The following is a 24,566-nucleotide window of genomic DNA, read 5'->3' as shown; positions in this document are numbered from 1 at the left end:
TCTCTTTAGTATGTTGCCTGACTTTTTTTTTTCTTTTCTTTTCTCCCTTCACAACTTTCATTCTCTTTTGTGTGTGTGTGTGTGTGTATGCAGAGAATAAATTTTCAGACTGACTGGAAGGTTATAACACTCTTCATAGGAGGAAACGACCTATGCCAGTTCTGCAACGATCCAGTAAGTGCTGAGCTGCATGCAGCGCGAGCGGGGCGCAGGGTCTGCACGCGCTGCATTGCAGCACGTGAGAGGGCAGAAGGCAGTGGGGCAGGGGCCCTACAACAACGTAAGGTAGACTGCAGCTGTGCAGCTCCAGCATGTAATTACTCGGTGACATTCAGGTCGTTCAACCTGCTGTTGTGATAAATGCAGAGATATCTTCAGAACCCCTGTAAACTACATAACTGTGGCTACTTTGTTTTGCTATTAACTAAGATAACTTTCCGTTGATCCAACTGCTTTACCACCTGTAGATAAAAGAGACTGTCAAGGTTTTGCCCTCTTCCTTGGCCCCGTGCACGCTCATACATCTAGCGTCTCGCTTAGTGTGCTGTTACCAGCTTCAGTGCTACGGGGTGGTTTGGCCAGCAGGTCATGCTGATGCAATTAAACCTTCACGTAACCTTCGTTCTGTGTGATTATAGAGGAGATGGAGTGCTATGGTGGACTTCTCGCAGTGATGAGACCTCACTGTTTTATCTCCCAACAAGTGGCAAAGCACATGCTTTCCATTCTACATGGTTAATTTTGGATAAGGGGAAAAACACCAAAGCAGCACGTTGAAATGGTTCTAAAACATGAATGAGTCAAATTAACCATTCCTACCTTCTGCTCCTGACTTGGGCAAAAAATGGCAATTGCACGTAAAGCTAAATGGCAGGGGGATGTCATGCCTGCATTCAAAGATCAGAATGATGCTTCCTTTATGCTACCCATAGTGCCAACCCCAATGMTCCTGGCGAACTGGGACTTAGGTAATAAGGGATCCAAACTCTTTAGCTTTATGGAGTAGAGGCTCCATAGGCCAGTGGGGCTCACAAGGAACTTCTGCATGGAATTAAATCAAGGAGAGTTAAGGCTGAAGGTGTGTGTGGGGGAAGACAATTTTAGCACGGAATCCTGTTTGACTGTGGAGTGTGTTCTTTGCTCCTCGTGTGAAGAAATAAAATTCCCATTTTATTGAACTGAAAAGCAGAGACATGCCCGTTGCACTTAGGACAGTGTTACTCTTGCCCCAAGAGCTGGMAGTGCAAAAGCTGCAGTGAGAGACTCCAGCTAGCTGCTGCTGTGCCTGCTCAAATAAACCAACTGACAGAAATTCAACCCTCTTGTTTCAACAGGTACGCTATTCTCCTGAAAACTACGTCTATAATATACAAACAGCTTTGGACATGCTTCACAGAGAGGTAAAATAAACTGTTCTAGTAATGTGGGAGTGGGGATCATGTTCTGCTTATAAAGCAGTTGGTGATTGATTGAGAATTTAGTTCCTCGCGCTCATCTGTGCAGCACGGCTGTATACAGAGGTGTCTGCACACAGGACAATCTCTGCGAGAGACAGGATTGGAAGAAGTGTGTTACAGAGAGAGTAAGGATGTGCTGAATTCTAGCTGATGTGCTGCAGACAAATGGCGTAAAAAATATGGTAACAGGTTTTGAGCAAGCATATGGTATTCAAGAGCTAGAAAATGCATTGCTCCTTCGTTACACTGCAAAGTAACACTTCACTGATCATTAAGAGCGAGATCCTGATGCTCCAGATGAGGGTGAAGTTGATGGTGAGACCGCTCAGAGTCAGCAAGTTTGAGCCATTGAGCGAAACACCTATAACAACAGGTTGGGATCTTTTTGAAATCATCATTTTTTTTTAAATGACTGGCCAATATTTAAAATTAAAAGAACTATCCCACATAGGCGGGGGCTGTAATTTAACCCCACACAGTTAAAATACTAAGTATTACTTCCAGTGCCTCTATTATAAATAACAAGCTGTTTCAGTCAGCAGACCTGTTATATCGGCAGCAACCTGAAGCCTGCTGTGGCAGTGTAAGGGCAAAGACGGTGCTTGGTGCTCCCCATGCCAGCTCTGGGTTTGCTTTTTCTCTTGGCAGGTTCCACGGGCGTTTGTGAATCTGGTGACAATGCTTTCTATGGCAAGCCTCCAGGATCTGTATGCAGACAAAAGCATTAGCTGCCCAAGGCTGATCATGAGGTTCGAAGATTATCTATGTTACAGYGCTCTGTTGCTCACAAAAAGCTGCAAGGTTGTCTTGGGAAACTTGCTCTTTCAAGGGAAAAGGTTCTAGCGTTTCAGATCACCGAACACCTTCCTGTGTGTGTATGTGTGTGTGTGTGTGTGTATCCACATGTTAATTTTAAAATAGAGATGGATATTTCTAAACATGCTTTCATTGTCTCTGTATCTGTGAGTCCTGCTGCTATCACTTCTTGTGGAGCTGCCATTTTAATGACTAATCAGTCATCCTGCAAGAGCTCAACCCAAGCAGAGGGAGCTCAGTTGTGAACTTCTGGGGCAAAAACAGCAGAGATTCAGACGCAGAATTTTAATTGATTATATTAATCTAGTTTTATTTGCAAATTTACCTTTCTGGAACCTTAAAACTCTACCTCTTGCTTCTGTAGTTCCTGATCTCTGTAATCTCCTTGCTGGTTATTAGTTGCACTGTTAATTAGTCTCAAGTAGACATCTGGGGTGCTTCATTGTGCTGCCTTATGCTCCTCAGCTTCGAAGATCAGCACGAATGCCTCGCTGAGGTGGCAGGACCTGGGGAGCAAAGGTGTTGTGTAGAGCGTGAGCTGCACTAGGCAATCACACCAGCCCTGCACAAACTCCTTCCTTCCTGGCTGCGGGCAAGGGAAGAGAGAAGAAAGGAATGGGAGATGGGAAGGAAGAGAGGACTAGGGTCCAAACCCGAACAAACCAGGCAGTCGCCTCAGGCGACAAATTACAAGCACTGGTAAAACAACCTCAGCTCTGCTGCCGGCTTTGCTCGTGTGATGCCTTGTAGAATAGGGAGCTGCTGCTGCTGTGACTGAGTGTGGTTAACTTGTGCGGGCTTGTAGCCATTGCTAGGATGGCTTCTCCCCAAGGTCCTGGTAAAAGCAGCTTCTCCCCCCCACCCCCCAGATGTGCTCCTGACAGGATTTTTTTAGTTTCAGACAAGCAAAAACTCCATTTTCCCAGCCAAATAGGGGAGACGATGTTTTCTGAATGTGGACAGCCACTGTTCCTACTAATATTTGGGCTGAGAGGCTTGTATCTGATATTGGGCAGCACTGACTGTAATGGTTAGCTTGGAGGCTAGAGTTATAGAAGAACTACAGGGTCTCCCGTACCCAGCTGCCTCACTAAGACATCTGCTTTGCAGCCATCTGGATGGGTCCCATCAGCCACAAGGGACTCTGCAGGCTGCCAGCACCTGGCTGGGCTAGTGAGGACACCTGAAGGGTCTCGCAGAAGAAGGTGGAACATACAGGAGGAACCTAGATGCAAATCTCTTGCTGTGATTTAAGGGCTCTATGGTGACTGTCAATGGCAAATTAGCTCCTAAACTCTGAGTGCTGGTGCTTCAGATATCCTGTTGTAATTTTTGTTCAACTAAGGCTACTGGCTAGAGTGCATACATATTTCAAGATTCTAGTACTCGCACAAGGATATAGTTAGTGGAGCCTGCAGGATTAGATTATCTTGAGATACCCGTAACCTTCCCCCATTGTTTCAAGTGTCGTGCTGAATTTAACATGTTCCTGTCTGGCAGCAAGCCAAGTTTACAGGGCACTAAGCAGACCCTRTGTGGAACAAAAAATGCCATGGAGTTGATTTGAAGAAGAGCCTGAAGGAGGCTTTTGTTCCTGCAAGCTTGTCTCTTCCCTCCACCCCAAGCATAACCGATAACCTAAAAAGAATTGTTTCCACTAATTTTGCCTAGCTTATGTTACTGAAATACTTCCAAAAATACTACTTAGCATTGTATTATCTTTCATATAGATATCCTACAGAAGTAAATTATGTTTTTTGTTGTTGTTATTGGTTACTCTCCATTAAGCCTTGTCAGTTTGGAGGTAGGAATATGCATATTCTTGATACATAACTACACCAGTATAGGAGGTATTTTTCTAATAGTTCCCTCAGTGATGCTTTACTATGATCACGACAGGATTTTTTTTWAAAAAAAATATTAGTTTCTCATTTGGGTTCCTCAAGTGAAAATGAAATATGTCCAAGATGACAGAACACCAGAAGAAAATAAATCATATACTAGAAGGATCAAAATTGCAGGGAATGTTAAAGGTAGCTTCATGGAAAGGTACGTTCATGGAAACTTAGAATAGCTCAGGTTGGAAGGGATATCTGAGGTCATCTCCTCCCAAACGCCCATGCACAGCAAGGCCAGCTTCAAAGGTAAAGCAGATTGCTCCAGGCTTTGTCCAGTCAAGTTTTGAATCTCTCTAAGGATAGAGATTCTCCAGTATCTCTCTCCAGGCACCAGGGCACCACCCTCAGTATGAAACTCACTGCAGCTTGTGACCATCACAGCAGATTAGAACAAATTTGTGGAAACTCCATCCTTAAGTGTGTTTCTGTAATTCTACTGAAGCAAATCATGTTGCACAGGTGCACTTATGGATAGTTTTCTTTGTCTGTAACCTTTTTCTTATTTTAGATTCCTGATTTTATCCCTAATAAGTATGTGTTTCTGCTCAAGAATTGGGGATATGTAGAAATTCAAAGATGGGAGTTAATGTTATCATTGAGTAGTCCTTCAGAAAAATCTCCCTTCWGAGAAGCTTTTTAAGCTTTTTAATCTGCAGCTTTTCAGCCAGTGAAAAGGGGAAAAAAAAAAAAAAAGGACAAGCAGATTTCAGCACATTGTTTCATTCTGCAGGTCTTTATGCGCTTGTGTACTAAACTATGATGCCAGTTCCAATGAATTCCAGACGATGGTCTCCTTTAATAAAAAGTATCAGGTAAGACAAATGGAATTTTTGAAAGATTAAATATAGTCCTTCTGTTCTTCCCTAGCAATAGTCTCTTTTTGTTCTGCTGGGAATAATAAACAGACAGTTTTATCAATGATACCGGGGTCTACTGGAAATGACTTGATCAAGAGACCGCTGAGGGGGTATTTGGAGTTGGAAGACAGTTTCTGTTCACTTTAATGGCATTTTGCAGTAGTGATTAAAGAAAAGGGCAGGGGAGAGGGAAAGATGGGTGTAGGCTATTGGGTAATTGCACTGCTSAAGATCTTTACAACTCTTATTCAATAAAATAACAAAGCAGATAAGGAACAATTTGTTGAAGAACCATAGAAAGTAGAGTATGTCAGGGAACCAGCATTTTTTTGACAACTTATCTTGTTGGAAATCAGATTAAGTCAAAGAATGTGATAACTCAAGAATGAACCTCAAGAATGGGATGTCAGCCAAAGAAAACACTTCTGTGGTTCTGGAAGAACTTCTTTTGGTAGAAAAATCTAATTAACAAGCAGGGCCTTGCCTATGCTGGGTAACAATCCATAAGCTGCCTTTTTGCAAAGAAATCTGAAATGAGTGTCTCGAACCCCTGCATTTGCTGCCTGGCACAGGCTGAAAGTCAGAGTCACCACTGGGTTTCTGCAGTAGGGGGAAATCCCTGGATGAGTTGCAAGTTACTGAGTGCCCCAGTGATCTGACTGAATGTGAGAGAAGGAACAGTGACATTTTTTTTTTCCTTTTCCCCCTCTTAGGAGAGAACCCGCCAATTAGTGGAGAGTGGAAGGTATGACACTAAGGAAGACTTCACCGTAGTTTTGCAGCCATTTTTGACGAATGTGAATGTGCCAAAGACACAGGTAACAACAGCAAAACTACATTAAATCCTAGTGCCATTCCTCTGACTTCTCAGGATTGCCTTGGCTGTAAATGTGTTCAGCATTATTCTAGGTTAATACTTACTGTATTCAGTAGAGCTATGATCTGAAATTTCAAAAAACATTTATGGTATAGCCTGCAGAAAATGGGAAATAGGAACATAGGCCTTGGAGACACTGTCCAGGGTGCGGAAGGCATTCCCCTGCAGTAGATATTTACTTCAAAGTGTTCACCAGGGAACACTCATCTTGCACGCCCTACACATCCTAAAGTCCCTTCCAGTATTTTGGCAAATAAAAGACTTTTAGTATGAAAACACAAATGCAACAAAAAAACCTATAATGTATAAATGTCAGGGGACATCAAGGATATGATCAATGTCTGTGCCCAGATATTCAGTACCCAGAATYGGAGTTGTCCATATTCTTTATGACTCTGGAAATCATATATTAAAGAGCTTTAAAGGGCTTCTCAGCTCCAAGTTACTAGTGCTCTYTGGCCAATGTAGTTCTTCTGGTCTCTAAGGTCTTTGTAGCTAGTTGGTTCAAAGTCAACTGGGATATTGCACTGGAAAAAAAGAAGGGATAATGCAACCCTTGTTTCATCCTCTAGGAGGGGTTGCCTGACAGTTCATATTTTGCCCCTGACTGTTTCCACTTCAGCCAGAAAACTCATTCCCAGGCTGCACGTGCTTTGTGGAACAATATGGTAAGATTTTAAAGGTTATATTGGTTTCTCCTTGTCTTCTCTGTCTTGCCTTTAGCAGTAAAAAGCCTAGGAAATCACTATGTAGATAGCCCTATCTTTTCTGAACTGATASTTGTGTTTATAAATGAAACTTTGTAAACTGATAGTTGTGATTACAAAGGAAAAGAGGRCTCATCTGAAGGAAAGTCACTTGAATTATTAAACCACCCATATCAGAATAGTGCAGCCCAGGGCATGTTAAGGCTATGAGTGTTGGACTTCTCTCAGGAGATAATGCATACCTGACATTTTGATTAGTATATCACATTTCTGACGTATTGTGGGACTAGGATAGGGGCTGTTTAGTATGCCAAAACACTTTTCAAGATAAGATCTTGGGACAGCAGGTCCCAATGGGCGGTCAGAGCATAGGGAGGGCATGGCAATCCTCTTGCAGTGCTGTAGTGATGATTTTCAGTGGTTGGTAAAACAGTTACCTCTGCTCTCTGATATTCATTTGCTTTTCTTCTGCGTTCCCTCCACCTATTTTTTCCACAGCTGGAACCTGTAGGGCAGAAGACAGATAATCAGAAATTAGAAAATGAAATTGTTCTCAAATGTCCAAGTGAGGTAAATTACAAGGGTATCTGTGTGTGTTATGTGTGGTGCTGCTGGGGACGGCTGGGAGTCTGGGAGAACTTTTACCAACAGCTTGGAGTGCCATCTCCAAGAGGGGTCTTGGTCTCTCCCCTGCATACTTGGTGCCACTACCCCCTGCAGCAGTTTAAGCACCCTCCCCAYGAACCACGAGATGGAGGGCAGAGCCCCTCGTAGGAATAAACTCCCTTACAGCCATGCATGGGTTGGCAGAAACATGAGGGCAGGGTGTTCAGCCTACCTTGTCAGATCATCTAGAGTTCAGTATCCTCACTGGACGAAACGGCCTCAGTGAGGGGAAACAGAGCAGCGCTGGCTCCTTTGCAGGCATCAGTCAGCACCGCTCTGCAGAGGTCAGGGGAACTGTCCTGCCTGGCACAGGCGCAGTCAGCCTGGGCAGGGCCTTCAACAACAGTCCTATGGTAACTGCACACACCAGGGTCTTGAGAATCTTCTGTAAATTCTGGCTATGTAAAAACAGTACCTCAGGTTTACACTAATATGGATTGTTAAAAGTCTTTTTATTTTTTTGATCTCTGGGTTTTGTTTTCATTGTGCTGTTGGTCATATACAGACACTTGAGAACTGAAGCTTGGGAAACAGAAATCTCTGCTTATTCTTGTGAAGCTTTGCATTGACTCAGATTGCCTTGTTTTGTAGGCTGAGCCATTCCTGAGGACATATAAGAACAGTAATTATGCGTACCCTTACCAAACTCCGGTAAGTGTCAACGCCACCATCACGTTTGCGTGTGTTCCTGTGTGGTAACCAGAAGAGTTATGCTTTGCATGACAGACRAAATTGGTCTTTGGCCAGAGGGGTTTGGGAGGTGGAGGAGGAAAGTATTTCTTGAGTGAGGTAAAATGCATCCAGAAAGACCTGTAAGAGCACATGCTCGGACAGCACAGTTATCAGCACAGGATGCTACTCTAATCTGATTAATACTGAATATGACTATTGAATCGCACAACTAAGATCTGTTTGATTAATTATACGCTAAACAGGCTCTGGTTTATTCACTTGGCCTCTGTTATGAGGATAACTAATTGCTACTATTTCCTAGCCAAATGCTCTTCAGTTTTCTTTTGGCTCTCCTTCTTTTTAGAGTTATGGAAGCCAGCTGCTGTGTGAGGACAGGACTCCCTCCTCCTCTTCTGCAGCTTCAGGTAGTCTTACTTGTTTTGTCTAGAGATTGAAATACTTTTACCTATCTTTTCAGAATGGTTTTTGGTTTTGCTGAAATGACTGCTGGACTGTGAAAAATGCTACTCAGCAAAGATGTCACTTTTTCAGCAGCAGGTTAATGAGTACAATGCCAAACAATCCCACAAGTTAGCATTCTGACCAGTCAAGCTCCTCTTGGCTCACCAACAGTGGAGAACTTCAAAATATCTCATGAGAAAATCCAAACTTGAATGCTGACATAGCCTATAAATRTTATCACCTACATTTGTGGGACAGGGACTGGAAGTCCAGCCTCTAGCATGTTAGTCTGGGACACGGCAGTATTCATTTTTTTTCAGTGAACATCACGTTACTGTCTCTTTAGTCCTTCTCTGCCTTTTTACATTTAGTATGCCATTCATGCTTTGTCTAATACTGTGTTTTCACCCTCACCTTGGTGCTCGATATTGATTACAATGYATTGTTATTTTCTACTTGCTCTTCTGTTTTTCTAGTGGCAATGTTAGCCATATTAAAAAGCTAATGCACACATACTGCTGCTACAACCATGTAAGATGAGCTGGAAGAGCTGCTATTTCATCGTCTGGGTACTGCAAAAACAATGTGGCTGAGCATCAGAATATACAATGACACATTTCACCTATAAAGTGGTGAAAAAGCGTATTTCCTTCCTATGCAGGTTCAGTTGCATTTTTTTTCTTTCTACAGTGCATTCCCTAAAGCCAGCTGATGTGAAAATTATAGCAGCCCTCGGAGACTCTTTAACGGTAAGAAGATGGTGTTTTTGCTGTATTCTTGGTAAAAACTGCAAGCATGCAACTACCCTGGTGGAGGGGAAATAGCTGTCGTGCCTGGAAGTAAAGATCCATTCATTCATGGGCAGTCATAGAGCTGGTAGCTAGAACAAGAAGGAGGATATCAGTTCTCCAGCACTCTCTTCCCCCCCCACACATGTTCACATGCTTTCAAACACAAACAAATCATTTAAGGAGGTGTTTAAATGGTTTYTTGAATAGGGAACAGAAGAGATCAAATGATTTTGAAAGTAATGGAACTTAGCATCAGCTTTAAGTTGATGTGTGTTTCAAAGTTTTCTTCTGAATAAGAAAGAACTACTGAACCTCTCCTTTTGCCTCAGTTCTTTCAGGAACAGAGTGTGACTGAAAGATGTTGGATAATGAGATATGAATCTACAAGGGAGAGAGTCCTTTGGCTTCACCCATTTCAGAAAATATTCAGTCTCTTTATTGTGCCTGTTTTAAGTCATARGCAGTTTCTTTCTAAGATGTAATTCTCACTGAGGATGACTGTTTGATAGGCTAGAAGGAATTTGTATCAAAATCCAGACATCCTAAATTCTGATTACGTCTTTCTGCCTGATGTTTTCCTATTGGCCAAAGCCTCTGAAATCCTACAGCCAGCCCATAGGAAAAGTTGACCAGGAAGACACAGGCGGAGTTTAGGTTCTCTGAGTCTCAGCCTGAATAACAAAGACATTGTGTGTAAAAACTATGAAGACTTTACAACTGTCTGGCAGGCATGACATTGAAACTCCTACACACAAGAGGCTACTGAAATAAATAAAAGTATTTGAATGCAAATCTGCAATATTGACAAAAACAAGATGATAGTCAGTATCTAGCTGCAGTTGCCCTATGATAATAACCAGGACCCTGCAGGTGTTTCTGCTTCTGAGTATAGCCTGTAGGAAATGAGGGTAAAATCTGTTTTCATATAAACAGGGTTTGTGCATTGCTGTCTCAGAGCTGCACTTGGCCAACGCACAGATATTTTGAACTCCAGTCTTTTGTTAATTTGACAAAGCTCATACGTAGGAAAAAATGTGGTATTCTTTAATCTAAAGCAGCAATGGACAGTCTACCTGATATTGTGCTGTTCTGCAGTACTACCTGGTACTCAAATTTAATATGACGCTATAGTATTACTGTAGGTAAATTCTCTGCTTTTGAGTTCTGGTGGTTTTTAAAGAGGGATGTAGTTGTCAGTTTGCCCCGTTGTTCAGTGCAAGTATAGAGAGTGCTTCCCTCCTTGCTGTAATGCTATTATARATTTCTCTGTGTAGCACAGTACTTCTCAAAACCATGTAATGTTATTACAGGTCTTATTGTTTCTGAGATACCTGTTTTTCTGGTTGGTATTGGATTCATATAGTGTTGTCTATCTCTAGCCTGAAATTTTTATGGGTTTGTTTRAGATGTTTTCATCATTCATGAGTAATGCAGCTATAAATGTTATTCACCTCATCTAGAGCCATGTGAAGAAAGCCTTCATTCCACTTCTCCATCATATATCTTGTGTGTCATGTACAACACAACACTTGTGAATAGTCATGAAAGGAACTGATGCATTTTCAGAAGGAAGTTTGGGGAAAAGCCAGATCCCTCTAAAGCTTTGGAACAGACCCATTCAAAAATAAATAAAATGATTATGTATTACTATTGTATTAGTAACTGTGCTTTGCTTTCACTCGGTTAATGAAAACTAATGTCCAGGCTGGTACGGGAATTGCCTCAGATAATCTCRTGGATTTGAGCACTGAATACCGAGGACTGTCTTGGAGGTAAGTCTTCATCCAGGGTGATGAGGAGATACAAGTCTTCTCTACCATTAAAAGTTTGGTTTTTTGTTTATTTGTTTTCTCTTCTATGTGTTTTGAGACTTTCAGATGTCAGAAAGTGGAAACAGAGTTGCTTCTCTGACTAGTATTTTTTATGAAGAGTTCTGATTTTGTTAAAAATGTGGTTTTACATGAAGTGTTTTAAGCCAGCCTTTTGGCTTCTCTCTTGCTTTTGTCTTAGGCTGCTCATGACACTTTGTCTTTTTGTGATGAGATGGGGAATTGGAGATCTAACAAACTGGAGAAAAATTGCTGGTTGAACAAATCAGAAATYCTAAATTTTTGTCTTTAGGAGCTCTTCTCAATTTTTTTTTCTATTCCAGGACTTTTTGTTGGACCAAGAAAAATAATTTCTGTTTAATTATTGGAGAACTTCCACCACATGCAACACAGTCATGAAAGGCTAGATTCCTTTTTTTTTTTTTTTTTGTCTCTGTCTTAATACATTACAGCTGAAAATGAAGCAGTTCTGCACTGTCATAATCTCTGTGCATAAATCAGAGTGTCCCAGCGTGTTCTAGCAATTGAAAAACCTGAGAGAACAAACTCCTGTGCAGGAAGCAGGCAGGGAAAGAGGTGTAGGAGCTGCTGCTGCAAATCTCTGTCGCTAGAGAGGAGGCTGGCTGCAAGGTGCTGCCTTAGGGCGGCTTCGTGAAGCTGAAATTGGTCTGCAAATGTGTCTTGGAGTCAGCAGTGCTCTAGGGCTAGATCGCTCAGAGATGCAGCCTTCTCAGGTGTTTTTCTGCCATTTCATAMTGATTGACTCAAACCCCTGTACAGCTGCAAGAACATATATCCTTCTGACAAGTATTTCTACGGTGGAAACCTCAGCCATTCTCCCAAACAGCACTTCCACTTCCGGCCTTCCACTTAGTGTAATAGATTTTATAGTTTCCAAATTAATCACCCTCACATTTTCCAGACAACGCGATACGTTTTCTCTTTCCTTATTGTCSGTGTCCAGCTGAGAGACGAGTGACTGAGATTTCTTTCTCTCTATTTTTTTTTTAGTATTGGAGGGGATGCCTCTTTAGAGAATGTGACAACTCTACCTAGTAAGTAAATGCTTTCCTAGATCTAACTGGCAAGATTAAAAAGAAGGAAGAGCTAATTTGAGTGGTTTGTTTGCAGAGAGATCATCTTAAATGCCATCAAGATATCAGAGAATAATTCACAAGAACTACCTTTCAAATAAACCATATTCTAAGACTAATGAAAAAACATTTGCTTCATCAGTGATACTGAGAAGAAATTAGAAATTCCTTTCCTTTCTTTTCCCTCTCTCTTTTCAAATTGCTTGGTGAGTGTTAACATGAATTTATAAATAACTTGCTATGTCCATGTCTGTGATGCAATTAGCATTTGCTTTTAATAAATATTCTACCACAGCTTTTTTTTTTTTTTTTTTTTTTTTTTCCATGAAGAGATGCTTGCAGAGAGCAAGCATTGTAGATGTTACCTGAGAGGAGTAATTTAACTGTCTTTTCACTGACCTACAACTTCTCCTAATTTGGCTTGTTGTAATGTAAAGCTGCTAGAGTTTCTGTTTGGATCAAGTATAGTAATAAACTTCCACCTGGAGAGGGTCAATAAATCAGCCCCCTGTGGTGCTCATTATAATGAGCAGAATGTAAGAAGAATCATCTTAACAAGCAATTAATTGATTCACTAGATGCTATTACATTTTAATAAAGCCTTTTTAATCATTAAAATGTGGTTAATTGAATYTTTGAGGTTAAAGTAGCATTTACAGTTTATAATGTGACTTTGTTTTCATTATCAGCTCAGAATTCTGCTGTCTACCTCCTTTTAGAAATTACTATTAAGATAACAGAGCACAAGGTGGGAGTACTTTCGAACCATGCCTCTGAGATTTTCTTCAAATTTGTCAATAGTGTGGGATGTTGCACAGCCAGGAGGCTGACCCAAAATCTCTAGCTGAAACCTAGCTCTCATAGCTCCTACAGGGCTGGCTTCAGACTCGCCTCAGTCCCCATCAGGTGGCTGCGAGGGCTTTAATTCAGGCTTTATCCACTCTAACAAGTAGGATAACTGCACACAATATARTTCTAAATTCTGCTCATCTTATCCCCTGGAGACAGTGCAGAGCRCTGGGTCAGCTTGTGTGCCATCTGAGCTGCTGCCAGCTGGTTGCTCCTCTCACCTCTGCTTGGCAGATGCTAGTTGAATGGAGACTGCAGCAAGTGTACTGTGCTGTCCAAAAACAAAAACATGGCAGTGCTCGTGTGTGTGGGTCCCAGGAGGCAAGGAACAGATAAGGTTATTTCCTTTCATTGCTATCCTTCTCTTTCAGACATCTTTCGAGAGTTCAATGCTAAGATTGTGGGATATTCAGCTGGGACAGGGCATGYGAATGAATCGGGTGCATTCCTTAACCAGGCCGTCCCTGGAGCAGAGGCTGAGTAAGTGGCTTTTTGTTTTGCCTTTCAGGTGGTGGATGCTTCATCTAATTCCCTTCCAACTGTCTCATGTGCTGTCATAACTTGCTCTGAACAGCAGGCAAAACCAGTCTAGTTGGTGCTGAAAATTGGCTTAGCTGAACTTTCAAATGAAACCAGCAGTCCTGGTTACCTGCCCCACAAGCAAGAAATTGGCAGAAACTGGTGGCGGTGGTTTCTACTCTTTGTCTTTAACATTCATCCATTTATTTACCTATCTCTAAATCTAAGTCTTTGAGAGCAGGGATGTTTTAAGAAAATGAGCATGTAGTGAGTGGGTAAAGAATTACCAGGAGAAAAACTCAATGGAACCTTCTGTAATTCGGGCCTTAGGCATCTGGATAGGCAGAGAGGAGAGGGGCAAGATTGACAGAGAGGAAAAAAAGAAAAAGAAGGAAAAAAAAAAAAAAAAGTAAGTCAGTCTGGAATCTGAAGAAAGGAGAATTGCTGATAGTCGCATTTGGGTTTTGGTGCATTGCAGACCTGGTGCAGTTGCAGGCAGTTCTGCCAATTTATTGGGGCTATGATGTCTTGCATTCAGATGTCATCTGAATTTGTCCCTTTACTTCTAATCTCACCTGGGAGGCTGTATGAGCTGAACTTTGATATAGTTTTATCCTAGAAATTCATGGCTTCTTATTGAAAGAGTCAGTGCTGTTTAATTAACAAAACAGATGGTTGCTGGGATTCAGTCACAGGTTGGGCAGGGGATCTGGCAGACCATGCGTGGATTTGACGCTGTTAGTCAGGTCTCCCCCTGCTTTTTTTTTTTTTTTTTTTTTTGATTAAAAAAAAAATCCTTTATTTCCGAAGAGCTCTTGGCAGTGAAATCCAGAAGCCAAGGGAGATCTTTGAGTTTTCTGCATCTGAGTGATGTCAGTTAAGATTTATGAGGTGTTATTTATGGCTCTCCTGCAGGCCTTGAGTAACTTCTGACTCATGCTCGTATTCTCTAGTAAATGGTTATTTTTCTGGACAGAAATAGTCTGCTAGGTGCCCGGAAGTATCATACAACCTCCCATACCTGAGAGCAGGGTTTTCATTTCATAGTGGTGACTGAATTTGTTTCCATCCATATTAGTGAAATACATGCGTGAATTATGGCTCTGATTCAGCCACTCGTGAGAATTCATGAACAGACTGCTGCAGGGAGCATATATCCAGATTAACTTTACCTTTTGTTTGTTGCAGGAAAGAATGAAATAGGTGATTGCCTTGCATTTTTCACCAGTTGAAGCCTAAAGAGGCTGTTCGGAGTGAGAGTAGGACTGAAAAAGAGTAAWATTTCCTTTTGAGTCAGCAATATGAATACTGTTCATATCAGTGGCAACCAAGGCACTATCATTATTTGGTAGCTATTTTAATGAACTGATGTATGTTAGTTCAAAGAACAACTGTCTTTTTCATTCCTACCATTTAGTCTTTTCCCTTTCCATCCAGCTGGACTGGGTAACCATGAAGAAGTAGAGGTAWCTTGACTTCCGCAACCATGTTTTTATTTTGTAAATATTTAGCAATGGGATGAAAATTATTCTTGAAGATTCCTACTGGTCTTCTGTTGTTTCTCTATTTGTTACTTCTCTGTAGAAAGGTGTGCCAGAGTAAAGAAAAGAAGTTCAGTGTCTCAGTGTAAACTGCTACAGTAACATCCCTGAACTTGAGATGCCTTTTTGGGGATTCTTTCCAGTCACTTTGTGGTTCTTGATGTATCTGAGGAGTTAACGTGTCTTCTAGTACAATTATTGAAAACTATCGCAACATAAGGGAGAGAAGAAATGTTTCTCCAGCTTTACATACTTAGCCCAGGAGTGATAATGTAGTCCAGGTTTTATTCTTGATGAGCCTGAAATAAGTACCTGAAGGGAGGGTGTCAAGGGGACAGGGACAAACTCTTTTCAGTTGTCCCATGTGACAGGACAMGAGGCAATGGGCAGAAACTGAAGCACAGGAAGTTCTGCCTGAAGGTGAGGGGGAATTTCTTCACTGTGAGAGTGACRGAGCACTGGCACAGGTTGCCCAGAGAGGTTGTGGAGTCTCCTTCTCTGGAGATATTCAAGGCCGCCTGGATGCAACCCTGTCTAACATGCTCTAGGTGACCCTGCTTGAGCAGGGAGGTTGGACTAGATGATCTCCAGAGGTCCCTTCTTACCTTACTGATTCTATGATTCTTTTTTTTCTATTATCCAGAGGGCAAAAATACTCCATGAACAAAAGCATCTAATGCTGGTAATTCAAAACTGTTTGAACATACACCAGATGTGGGGGTTTATAAAGAGAAATAGATGGCTGCCTTGAAGAGATTCTTAGTGAACTTGATAGTGATGTAGGAGCTCAGACCTTATTTGACAAAATATTCTTAAGCCTATCCCCTTTCCTCTCATGCCAAAGTGCTTAAGTACATGCTTGAGTTAAGCGTGTAGCTGAAGCATGTTGCTGAAGCACAATCTCTTTGACAACCCTGATTCCACAAATGAGGTGAAGAATTGAAGGCTCAGAAGAGAGAACAGGTGTCAGGAACTGTGAATATCAGTCTGCTTCTGTTGATCAAGATCTACACTTTTTGGAGACTGCAGCTCAGGAGTCGATGATTGTTGATGTTGCTTCATTCTGGATGTTACTGACTGTTGGCTCGGGATGCACCAGCAGCTTAGATTTCACTGCATGTGAAATCTAAGATGTCGCAGGCAGTCTTCTCCATAAGTTTTCCTCTGGATGGATACTGAAATCAGTGCCCTAAGGGGCTTCCACAGTGAGAACAGAAGGGAAATCCTGACAACTTGTGGCCTATGATAGCTTTGGGATATAAATAAGTAGGTTGTAACATTGGACAAAGGCAAGAGTGAACAGAACAGATTCATACAGTGTCTATGTCACAAGTAGATGCATGTCAGGGCTCTTTCTGCAGCATATACACTTATATTAGTGTTAGATCAATATTCAATTCGAGGGAAGTGGTGGGAAATATCTCCTGCTCCTACAATTCATACAGTATTGCAAAGGAGAGCTGAGCTCTGGTTGCCATACAAAACAAGTGTCATGCTTATCAATGTCAGCTGATGTGCTTCCAGAAATGATATACAGTCAGGGAAGTGATTCTAACAAGAACTGGGAGAGTGATGCCGCTCATMCCAAACTACAGAACTGCCTGGAATGCCAAAGCTTTCCAATCATATTCTTTATGCATATTTGAGGATCAACATGTCAGAGCAGTGGAACATGATTCAGTCTAGTAACTCAAAATTTATGGCAGTTACGTATGTATGTATGTATGTATATACATGAAAGAGAGAGAGAGCTTACATGACTATTGCAAAACAACAAGGCTATCATCTTGTCTGAGTAATCTTGAAAGTTACTTCGATTTTTTAATAAGTCTAGAAAAGTAGAGTGCACTAAGCTGTTTGTACACAATTGAAAGTTTAAGAATTGACTCTAGGCGCAAGCTATAGAAAGCAGGGAGGTGTGCACAGAGTTGTGTGTGCACAACTTACTCAGGAGGCCAATTAAACATTGGGACATGTAATTCCTTTGTTGTTTTAGTCCACAAGTAATCAGTTAATAGCAGCCCAGTTCTTATCAGACCATCTGTGAACAAACAAGATGCTGTGCAGTGTCTGGCATTTTAGCTGTTTTAGATGCTAAACACTRTAATAAGAACCTAAACTTATGGTTCCAGCCTAATTACTGAACTTGCATGAGATCTGTATCAATCAATTTAACATTTACTTTCCATAAAGTTGTAAACATGTAGCTTGATAACTGTAAAATGGGAATTGTAGTGTCTCCTCACTTGACTCTTCTGATATCTGACAATACATAGAATTTGAAGTGTCTGAAGAACATATTTTTGACCTCTCCCTAAAGATTTTTCTYTCACTCATTGATTGTCCTTCTTCACAGGCAATTACCAGATCAAGCAAGAACTCTCCTGAGACTGATGAAAGCKGATCCTGTAAGTTGTGTGGGACTTTAATCTTACAGTATAAAAAGGAACAGGTGTTGCTTCCCATGATAGATCCATCTTCAAAGATACCATGTACATATCAGTCAAAGAAAATTGGGCTCTGTTTTTTTCTTTTTTCTTCTTTTTTTTTTTTTTTTTGTCATACAGAGAATTGACTTCAATGCTGACTGGAAGATCATAACGGTGCATATTGGAGGCAATGATCTGTGCAACTATTGCAAAGACCCTGTGAGTAGTAAAAATGGATAACTAAAACAATAGTGGGACTGTGGTGTCAGTGTAGAAAACTTTAAGGGAAATCCATGAATCCTTAGAGCCTTTAAGAGGAATGATAATGAGTTGTGTATGCTGCTGTATGTTTTGATGGGGGTGCTGCTGACACTGCCCTGATGTAGAAACAGTCACCAGCAGCAAAGCAGGAAGGCTGTGTTCCCTCTACCTCACTAGGGTAAGAACCACTGTCATCTTTACTGGGCTTTTTTATGACTTCGAGCAAAAAGTGGAAGAACCAAAGGGAAGAAAAGCTTCACTCATCTGATATGGTAACTCCTCTGCTGCCAACAATGACTCATTAAACATCCCCCCCCCCAAAAAAAAAAAAATACTTCTTTGAACCACCATCAGTCCAACAGCAATGCTTTTCATCACCCCATAACTCAGTGCAGGGAGGTGCTAGGAACAGGTGAGGTATATACTGGGGAAGTTGCTGTGGTGAAGCAGGGTACTGATATCCTTTGAATTTGATGCTTCTTTGGACTGTCTTGCGGGCTGCCTTAAGGAGATCATGGGAGCTGAGCAGGTAGGTGGTGAGGAGAGGCCACCTTCTCCTGCCAGCTCTTACTCTTTCACATACACTAATTTCTGAACTAGTGAGTGCTTTCAGTTCCCSTGCCCCCTTGCGCTTGGGGAATTTCCTGCTTCTGCAGGAGCYTTGATAAATGTCAAGATTAACTGGTAGATTTAAAGTTCCTGGTCTCTAGAAAGGAACAAGAATATTCCACTGAACAAACTGCTGTATCACAGAAAAGGTGCGTTAGTGTGAGTCTGCATCCTCACAACCCAAATGTCTTGTCTCCATTAGCAGTAACCCCTTTTCTTCTCTTTTTACCAGGATCATTACTCAGCTGTAAATTTCACCAGACGAATTCAAGAAACSCTTGATATTCTGCACGAGCAGGCAAGTGCTGTGGAACTGTCCTGGCATTCTAGCTTTTACTGGTATATAACTGTTTGGTGCCAGCTTTGGTCATTCCTTTCATTCTGGTACCAAATATATTCTATTAACTTCCATAAAAACATTTTATTTTGTCTTGTCTATCTGAGGGTAGTGAGACACTRTCTGAAATGACAGATAGGAATACTGGACCGTGGGGCTAAGTAAAGATCAACAGCTGAGTTGGCGAAGTTTATTTTTTCCCTCAAAAAGGCAGAAAAGAAAAGGGRAAGGAATGGCTGGAGTTTATGATGAAAAATAAATACATTCAAGGCTGCCTAACCAGTTTCTTCTAAGCTAAGGTCTGACTTTCCTTTCAGGTTCCAAAAGCTCTAGTGAATCTGGTTGAAGTAATGGACCTTCTCCCTCTGAGGCAGTTGTTTGTGGATACTCAAGTTCAGTGCCCCACTTACTTGGCAGAGTAAGGCTTGTTTTATTTCCTTCTGCACCTAAATTTACTGTCTGCGATGGTAAAACACATTCTTGTTCCATTCTTCTTATCATTTAACCTGATGTTCAAAGATAGCATTAGAATCCTATGGACATGCCATGCAGTGCTGACACCATCCTGCCTGATGGGGTTACCTATCTTATCTTTTACCTAAAAGGCTCCCAAAAATAAATATTGTTTCTACAGGTATTTCACGCAGCTCTTTATACTAATCTGTGGTTACAGAGTGTAAGCAGCTCCAGACCACTGTTGGTACAGTGGCTCAAGGATGTTCTTGGGCAAAATTTGTGGCTCTGGAGGGTTGAGCTGCTTGTGCTGAATAGTAGATTGGGCTTCTTAGCTGAGATGCAGAAGGACTCCTGATGTTACRGCTGGATCGGATAAGGCACCCTGGGCTATGATTAAGGTAGCAGAAGTTTTAGATGCCTGGGCTATGGTTATACTTGAGTTAGGATAAGGGTGGAAGGTGGTGAGACTTCTTAGGTCAGGATCAGAGCAGTTAGAAGAAGCCTATCTAGAGCTTAAATCAGAGGTAGCAGGGCTTGCATGGGATTTAGGGCTGGAGCTGGAGAACAGCTAGCTGCATGAGGATTTCATTTGGGCCTAAGAGGGCTTATCAGGATTAGGGGTAGAACTAGACTCGTTAGAAGTCAGTGATCTAAATTGCATCTCAGATTTTGGAAGTTACAGATCTCACTATGACTCCAAAGGTGTGGGCTAAGGCAGTGCATGAGACTATCTAACATGAGCAAAGCAGTAAAGCGCACTGGCAAAAGAATGAGGATTGGGCCTGGTATGATCAGAAAGGGTAAGGTAACAGGCTTAATCTTTTGCTCAAGGACTGGGGTAACAGTTTTAGACTTGAGGCAGGGTTTTATTAAAGGTAGTTTACCCTTAGGGAACCCAGCAGTCCAAATCAAAGCATGGTTCCATTCCAGGTCAGACTAGGATCACTTTCTTAGGCTGGTTAAGTTAGGATTTGCATAATAGTTCCTTGGACTTTCACTAAGATAGAGGAGGATTTGATTGGTAGGTCAGCATTCCCTTTCCCCCTGRAAGTATTATGGGGCTATTTGACCTTCAAGCATGATCCAACAGTTGAGGCCCCTTCCGTTTTTCTGACCTCACAGAAGAGAGACTAAGTTAGCACTCCACGGACCATTAGTTTTAGGGAAGCTTGGCTCACCTAATAATCTTCATTTAGTGTTTGAATAAACAGAATTATCTGAGTTAGGGCTGCTGTGGTCTTATAGGTCTCAAGGGAACAGAATTTGCCACACTAGGGTAGTTTATAGTGAGCTGGGCTTCTCTTTCTAAGGTTAGATGCCTGTGCCTTAAAGGTTAGGACTTTTAGGCCAAGAGGCCTTCTGTGTGAAGTGTCTAGGTCTAGAACTGTAAGGCTTTCTGTAGTACGTAAGGTAGACCTCACTGGACTTTGGTTACCAAAGTTCTTTGTACAGGGTTTCTCAAAGTGGAGTTGAAGTCCACAAGTATCTAGATTTTCAGGCCTTTTGAGGAAATGGGAAGTATTTGCAGAATAGGCAAGTTTCTCCTGGTTAGAGGCTTTATTGAGATGGGTAATCTGCATTCTTTGCTAACCCTCTAGACAGGGGCACATTCTGCGTCTCAGGAATGTAAAGGGAATTGTTGCCTGGAAAGGCTCAGAGGTAATACAGCCAGTAAATTTCAAAGATCTATTTTCTAATTCCAGAGGGAATGACATGCACCTCTGTCAGGCTGCAGGGTCTTTGGATGCCTGGATACAATGAATGGGACGTAAATTGGCTCAGCAGAGCAATCATCACCTCAGTATGCCTGGGGGTGGAACTAAACCGATATTAGATTAGCATCACTCATATGAGGCAGAAAATAAGACTAAGGCTTGAAATGTTGAAAGACAACAAAGACCATTGAGCACTTTTAAAGAAACACTGGAGTATAGATTTCCTTGTTACTCCCATGTTATAGGGCTTTGGGTGGCAAAGGGCGACTTCTGCATTCTCAGGTTTTAACTGTCTCCATTTCTGTTTACTCCTCTAACCTCTCCCCCAGTTACCTGTGTAGTTGTGTTCTCCAAGGAGAAGAAAACTCTCAAAATGTTACAATGGTGAGAGAAGCTACCAGAGCTTACCAGGTGTGTTCATCAACAGTGGTGCAGTTGCTTTGCTTTCAGCTGAATTGAGCTCTTGAACCCAGCAACATGTTTGTTGCAAATCATAGCAATATTTTACCCAAATGGGCCCTGTGAGCAATCCAGGAGGTAATTTGATGTTATCCAAAATACCATATGACAGCAGCAAAGCTGTTCAGCAAAATTCTTTTCCCTAGTACAGATAGATAGGTGGGTTTTTAGTTACCAAAATCTAGTCCCCCCAAAAAACAGTTGCAATAGTGTGTTCAAGCCTTCCCAGCCACTTTGCAAAGGCTCACCTTTTTGCCAGTGTCCCTGGGTATTTCAGTTAAAAACCAAAAGCTTCCCACTGATGCTTGCATTCTCAAAGAAAAACGATTGATGGGGAAATGTTGATGGGTTATTACTAATCATTTTTGTTTCTTGCAGCTTGGTATTCAGAAACTAGTGGAGTCTGGCAGATATGACACCCATGAAAATTTCACAGTGGTGGTCCAATTTTTCCTCCAAAATCTCGGGATTCCTCTTCATCAGGTATGGGCTGAAGACACTTGCCTCTGTGCAAAGGACTAAGTGCAAGTATCTAGCCTTTAAAGTCAATATGCAAAATAGTTTCAGCTTGTCATATTTTATTCCTTTTTTATTAAAATAAATTGTTGATTTTTTGATATACCAGATTATTAGATGACTTTGTATGCTTATCAGTTCTTTGTTCTACATATTGTGCTGTCAGTATGAGTTACTGCATTGAAAAATTCATCCAAACTTGAATTAAGATGTTGTTCTCTGTCTATTTTCAAGGATAGGTACATATCTTTTTTTCTGAAAATACAATATGGTTAATGAAGACAAAGATATTAAGTTAAAGCTCTTAAAGCAACATAGGTGCTCACCGGAGACTACAACATCATCTCCTTTTCTTGTCCCCTACCTATTTGTCTGTGCCTGTACAGAAAGAGAAATTTCCACAAGATCTAATGGAGGTGGTAGTTTTATGCAGTGAGCCCTTTCCTCTGTCTGTGGCAACTAGAATGTATTTTGGTTCCTTGCATGGCAAGTCCCAGCAAACTATAAATCTAGGAAGTGACCCAAACCTTCACCGAAACCRAAGCCCTGTGTGCTGATTGTCACACGTCTGCAGTTCCTGGCTTCAGATGGGACTAGTAGCAGATGGGACAAGGTGGTGAGCAGGAGATATGGCTCTGGTATCTCTGGATCAAGGTGATCCTGGAAATAGCTCATGACAAGTTTGAAAAGTTCAGATGCTAGTCTAAACTCTTAAATTTCAAAACTGGCTGAGTACTTCACAGAGAAAGAGGGTTTACTGTTAATTTTTGTGATAATTCATTACCATGTGTTTTGATACCAAGGAAAAGAGCACAGAAACAAGAATAGGAGGAGAAAAATATCTCTGAACTCTTTAATCTCACAATCATTCTTTCAGACTTTAAGAAAGGGTTGTGAGGTTTTTTTTAAATACCTTGCATAAAATTCAGATATTCCTGAACAGAAAATAACTTGGCAGAAGATCAAATATGGATCCAAATTTTGGCAGTAGACCTCTAACAAGCTAGCCCAAACATACTGGATCAAAACCTGCTCAAGCTTTGAGGAAGGAATGCTCCAAAAAAAATGTAGTTTGTCATCTCTAATCTAGGCTTTCTCATCTCAATAGACTTGCATAAAAGCTAAGATATTTAAATTTCCACAGTTTCCTTCAGATGTTCCAGTGTGTGTAAAGTACATCTGTACTCAAAAGGACGCTGTGTTGGTGTGTTCAGTCATTTTGGCTGTCTTCACTCAAAAGTATTTTATTTGCTTTTTACTTCTTTCAAACTTGCAGAACTGACACAGCTGTGAGAAATGGGATGAGTCTTTTCCTTCTGGTGCATCATCAGTAATATGCTTGTCACTATGCAAAAGCACTGCACAGCATAGTGTTGCCTATGGAGCAGCACTGATGATGTGTCAAGGAGAAGAACCTATCCTTATTGGAGAACCTTGAGAGAGACTAACCACCAAGCCCAAAATCCTGTTTTTTCTATTTCTGTGTGGATCTGCACTTCAAAGAACCTGAGCTTCTAGGCACAGAGAGGTTAAACATTTCTAACAGCTAGTGGGCCTGCTGTAGCGTACTTTGTATCACCAGATAATCAAGAGACTTTCTGCACTGGAGCATCAAATGCACATAGCACGCAGCTTCTGTTAGCAGCTCTGCTTTGACCTCAGCAGCCCAGAGTTGGAGCTCTGTGGATTCTTCCGCACTCAGGTGTCCTTTGTGTTTTCATTTTCAGGATGGGCATCCAGATGTCTCCTACTTTGCACCTGACTGTTTCCATCCAAGTCAGAAAGGTCATTCTCAGCTTGCCAGGGCTCTCTGGAACGCTATGGTAAGGTGATGTGCACAGCATGTAATAGAGTATTTAGCTAGAACTGGCTACCACTACAGTCACCTATGTAATTATTTATGTAATCAGGCCTTGCAGYGAAGGCCTGGATAATGCTGGAGCTTGTTGATCAGTTCCCAGTGCTTATTTTTTTAGTTTACTAGTCAGATGCCTTCAAATTCAGARCTGCTTTCAACCTAGAAGCTCTTGCTTCTGAAAGTTTGTGTGAGGAGTRGTGGTATATCACCTGAATCTTTAGGGATTTGAGCTGAATAACTTCCAGTTTATTTCACCAGTTGTCGCTAAAGGTAGGATAATATTTGGTAAGGATGGACTTATTTGGGGGAACCACCAAAAAAGAATCCTAACTGCATACACCAGATTAAAATGGATTGCCTGAATTGTTTCAAAATCTTGTGAGTAGATTTCCTCATTAGGAATTAGTGACTGTAATTCACTACCTTTGAACATGAATAAAGCTCAATAAAAATGAGTTGTTAAGTTAGAGGTTGCTTAAGCAAACCCATTTTCTCAGAATTGCAGTGCAGTAGGAGTGTGCTTGCARTCAGAGATGTTATCTCAGATCCTGGATGGTAACTTTTATATGTTTGAGTGTCTTGTTTTAACAGCTAACATGATTGCCTGCGATCAAGTAGAACCTCTAAATAAACTTGTTTTAATCTTCTGCATATAGAAAACCTTTTGTTGGAGATGGCATCATGCAGCTTAGCTATAAAAATTGAGACACACAGTATCTTTTGTGCAGGAGAAGATAGTTTATGACCTTGTATTCTGGYATAATTCCAAAGGAATTGCATGTGCTTGCCAAAATCCTTCTGGAGTTTAAACTGATGCGGTGTAGTTTTCCACTTCCCATTTTAAACTGCTTTCTAGAGTTGCTGTTTTATTATGCAGTTGTCATGTTCTTT

At 41.3% G+C, this 24,566-nt stretch overlaps 1 protein-coding gene across 1 annotated transcript in view; it reads left to right on the top strand.

Annotated features, from left to right (window-relative positions):
* PLB1 (phospholipase B1) overlaps positions 1–24,566 on the top strand; it is an 83,547-nt gene that overhangs the window by 35,514 nt on the left and 23,467 nt on the right. The window contains exons 23-42 of the mRNA XM_085315788.1: positions 94–174; positions 1,335–1,400; positions 2,106–2,206; positions 4,902–4,983; positions 5,742–5,846; positions 6,478–6,573; positions 7,111–7,182; positions 7,870–7,929; positions 8,315–8,375; positions 9,103–9,161; positions 10,908–10,975; positions 12,044–12,087; positions 13,347–13,455; positions 17,392–17,443; positions 17,603–17,683; positions 18,567–18,632; positions 18,989–19,089; positions 21,172–21,253; positions 21,680–21,784; positions 23,545–23,640. Coding sequence (XP_085171914.1) covers positions 94–174; positions 1,335–1,400; positions 2,106–2,206; positions 4,902–4,983; positions 5,742–5,846; positions 6,478–6,573; positions 7,111–7,182; positions 7,870–7,929; positions 8,315–8,375; positions 9,103–9,161; positions 10,908–10,975; positions 12,044–12,087; positions 13,347–13,455; positions 17,392–17,443; positions 17,603–17,683; positions 18,567–18,632; positions 18,989–19,089; positions 21,172–21,253; positions 21,680–21,784; positions 23,545–23,640 — 1,587 coding nt within the window. The remainder of the gene's footprint in view (positions 1–93; positions 175–1,334; positions 1,401–2,105; positions 2,207–4,901; positions 4,984–5,741; positions 5,847–6,477; positions 6,574–7,110; positions 7,183–7,869; positions 7,930–8,314; positions 8,376–9,102; positions 9,162–10,907; positions 10,976–12,043; positions 12,088–13,346; positions 13,456–17,391; positions 17,444–17,602; positions 17,684–18,566; positions 18,633–18,988; positions 19,090–21,171; positions 21,254–21,679; positions 21,785–23,544; positions 23,641–24,566) is intronic.

The sequence above is a fragment of the Rhea americana genome, unplaced genomic scaffold (assembly GCF_003343005.1).
Source record: "Rhea americana isolate MKP2758 unplaced genomic scaffold, rheAme1 scaffold_44, whole genome shotgun sequence".
In the NCBI taxonomy this organism is placed as follows: domain Eukaryota; kingdom Metazoa; phylum Chordata; class Aves; order Rheiformes; family Rheidae; genus Rhea; species Rhea americana.
The sequence above is the reverse complement of the archived record's forward strand: the minus strand, read 5'-3'. Positions and strand labels throughout refer to the sequence as shown.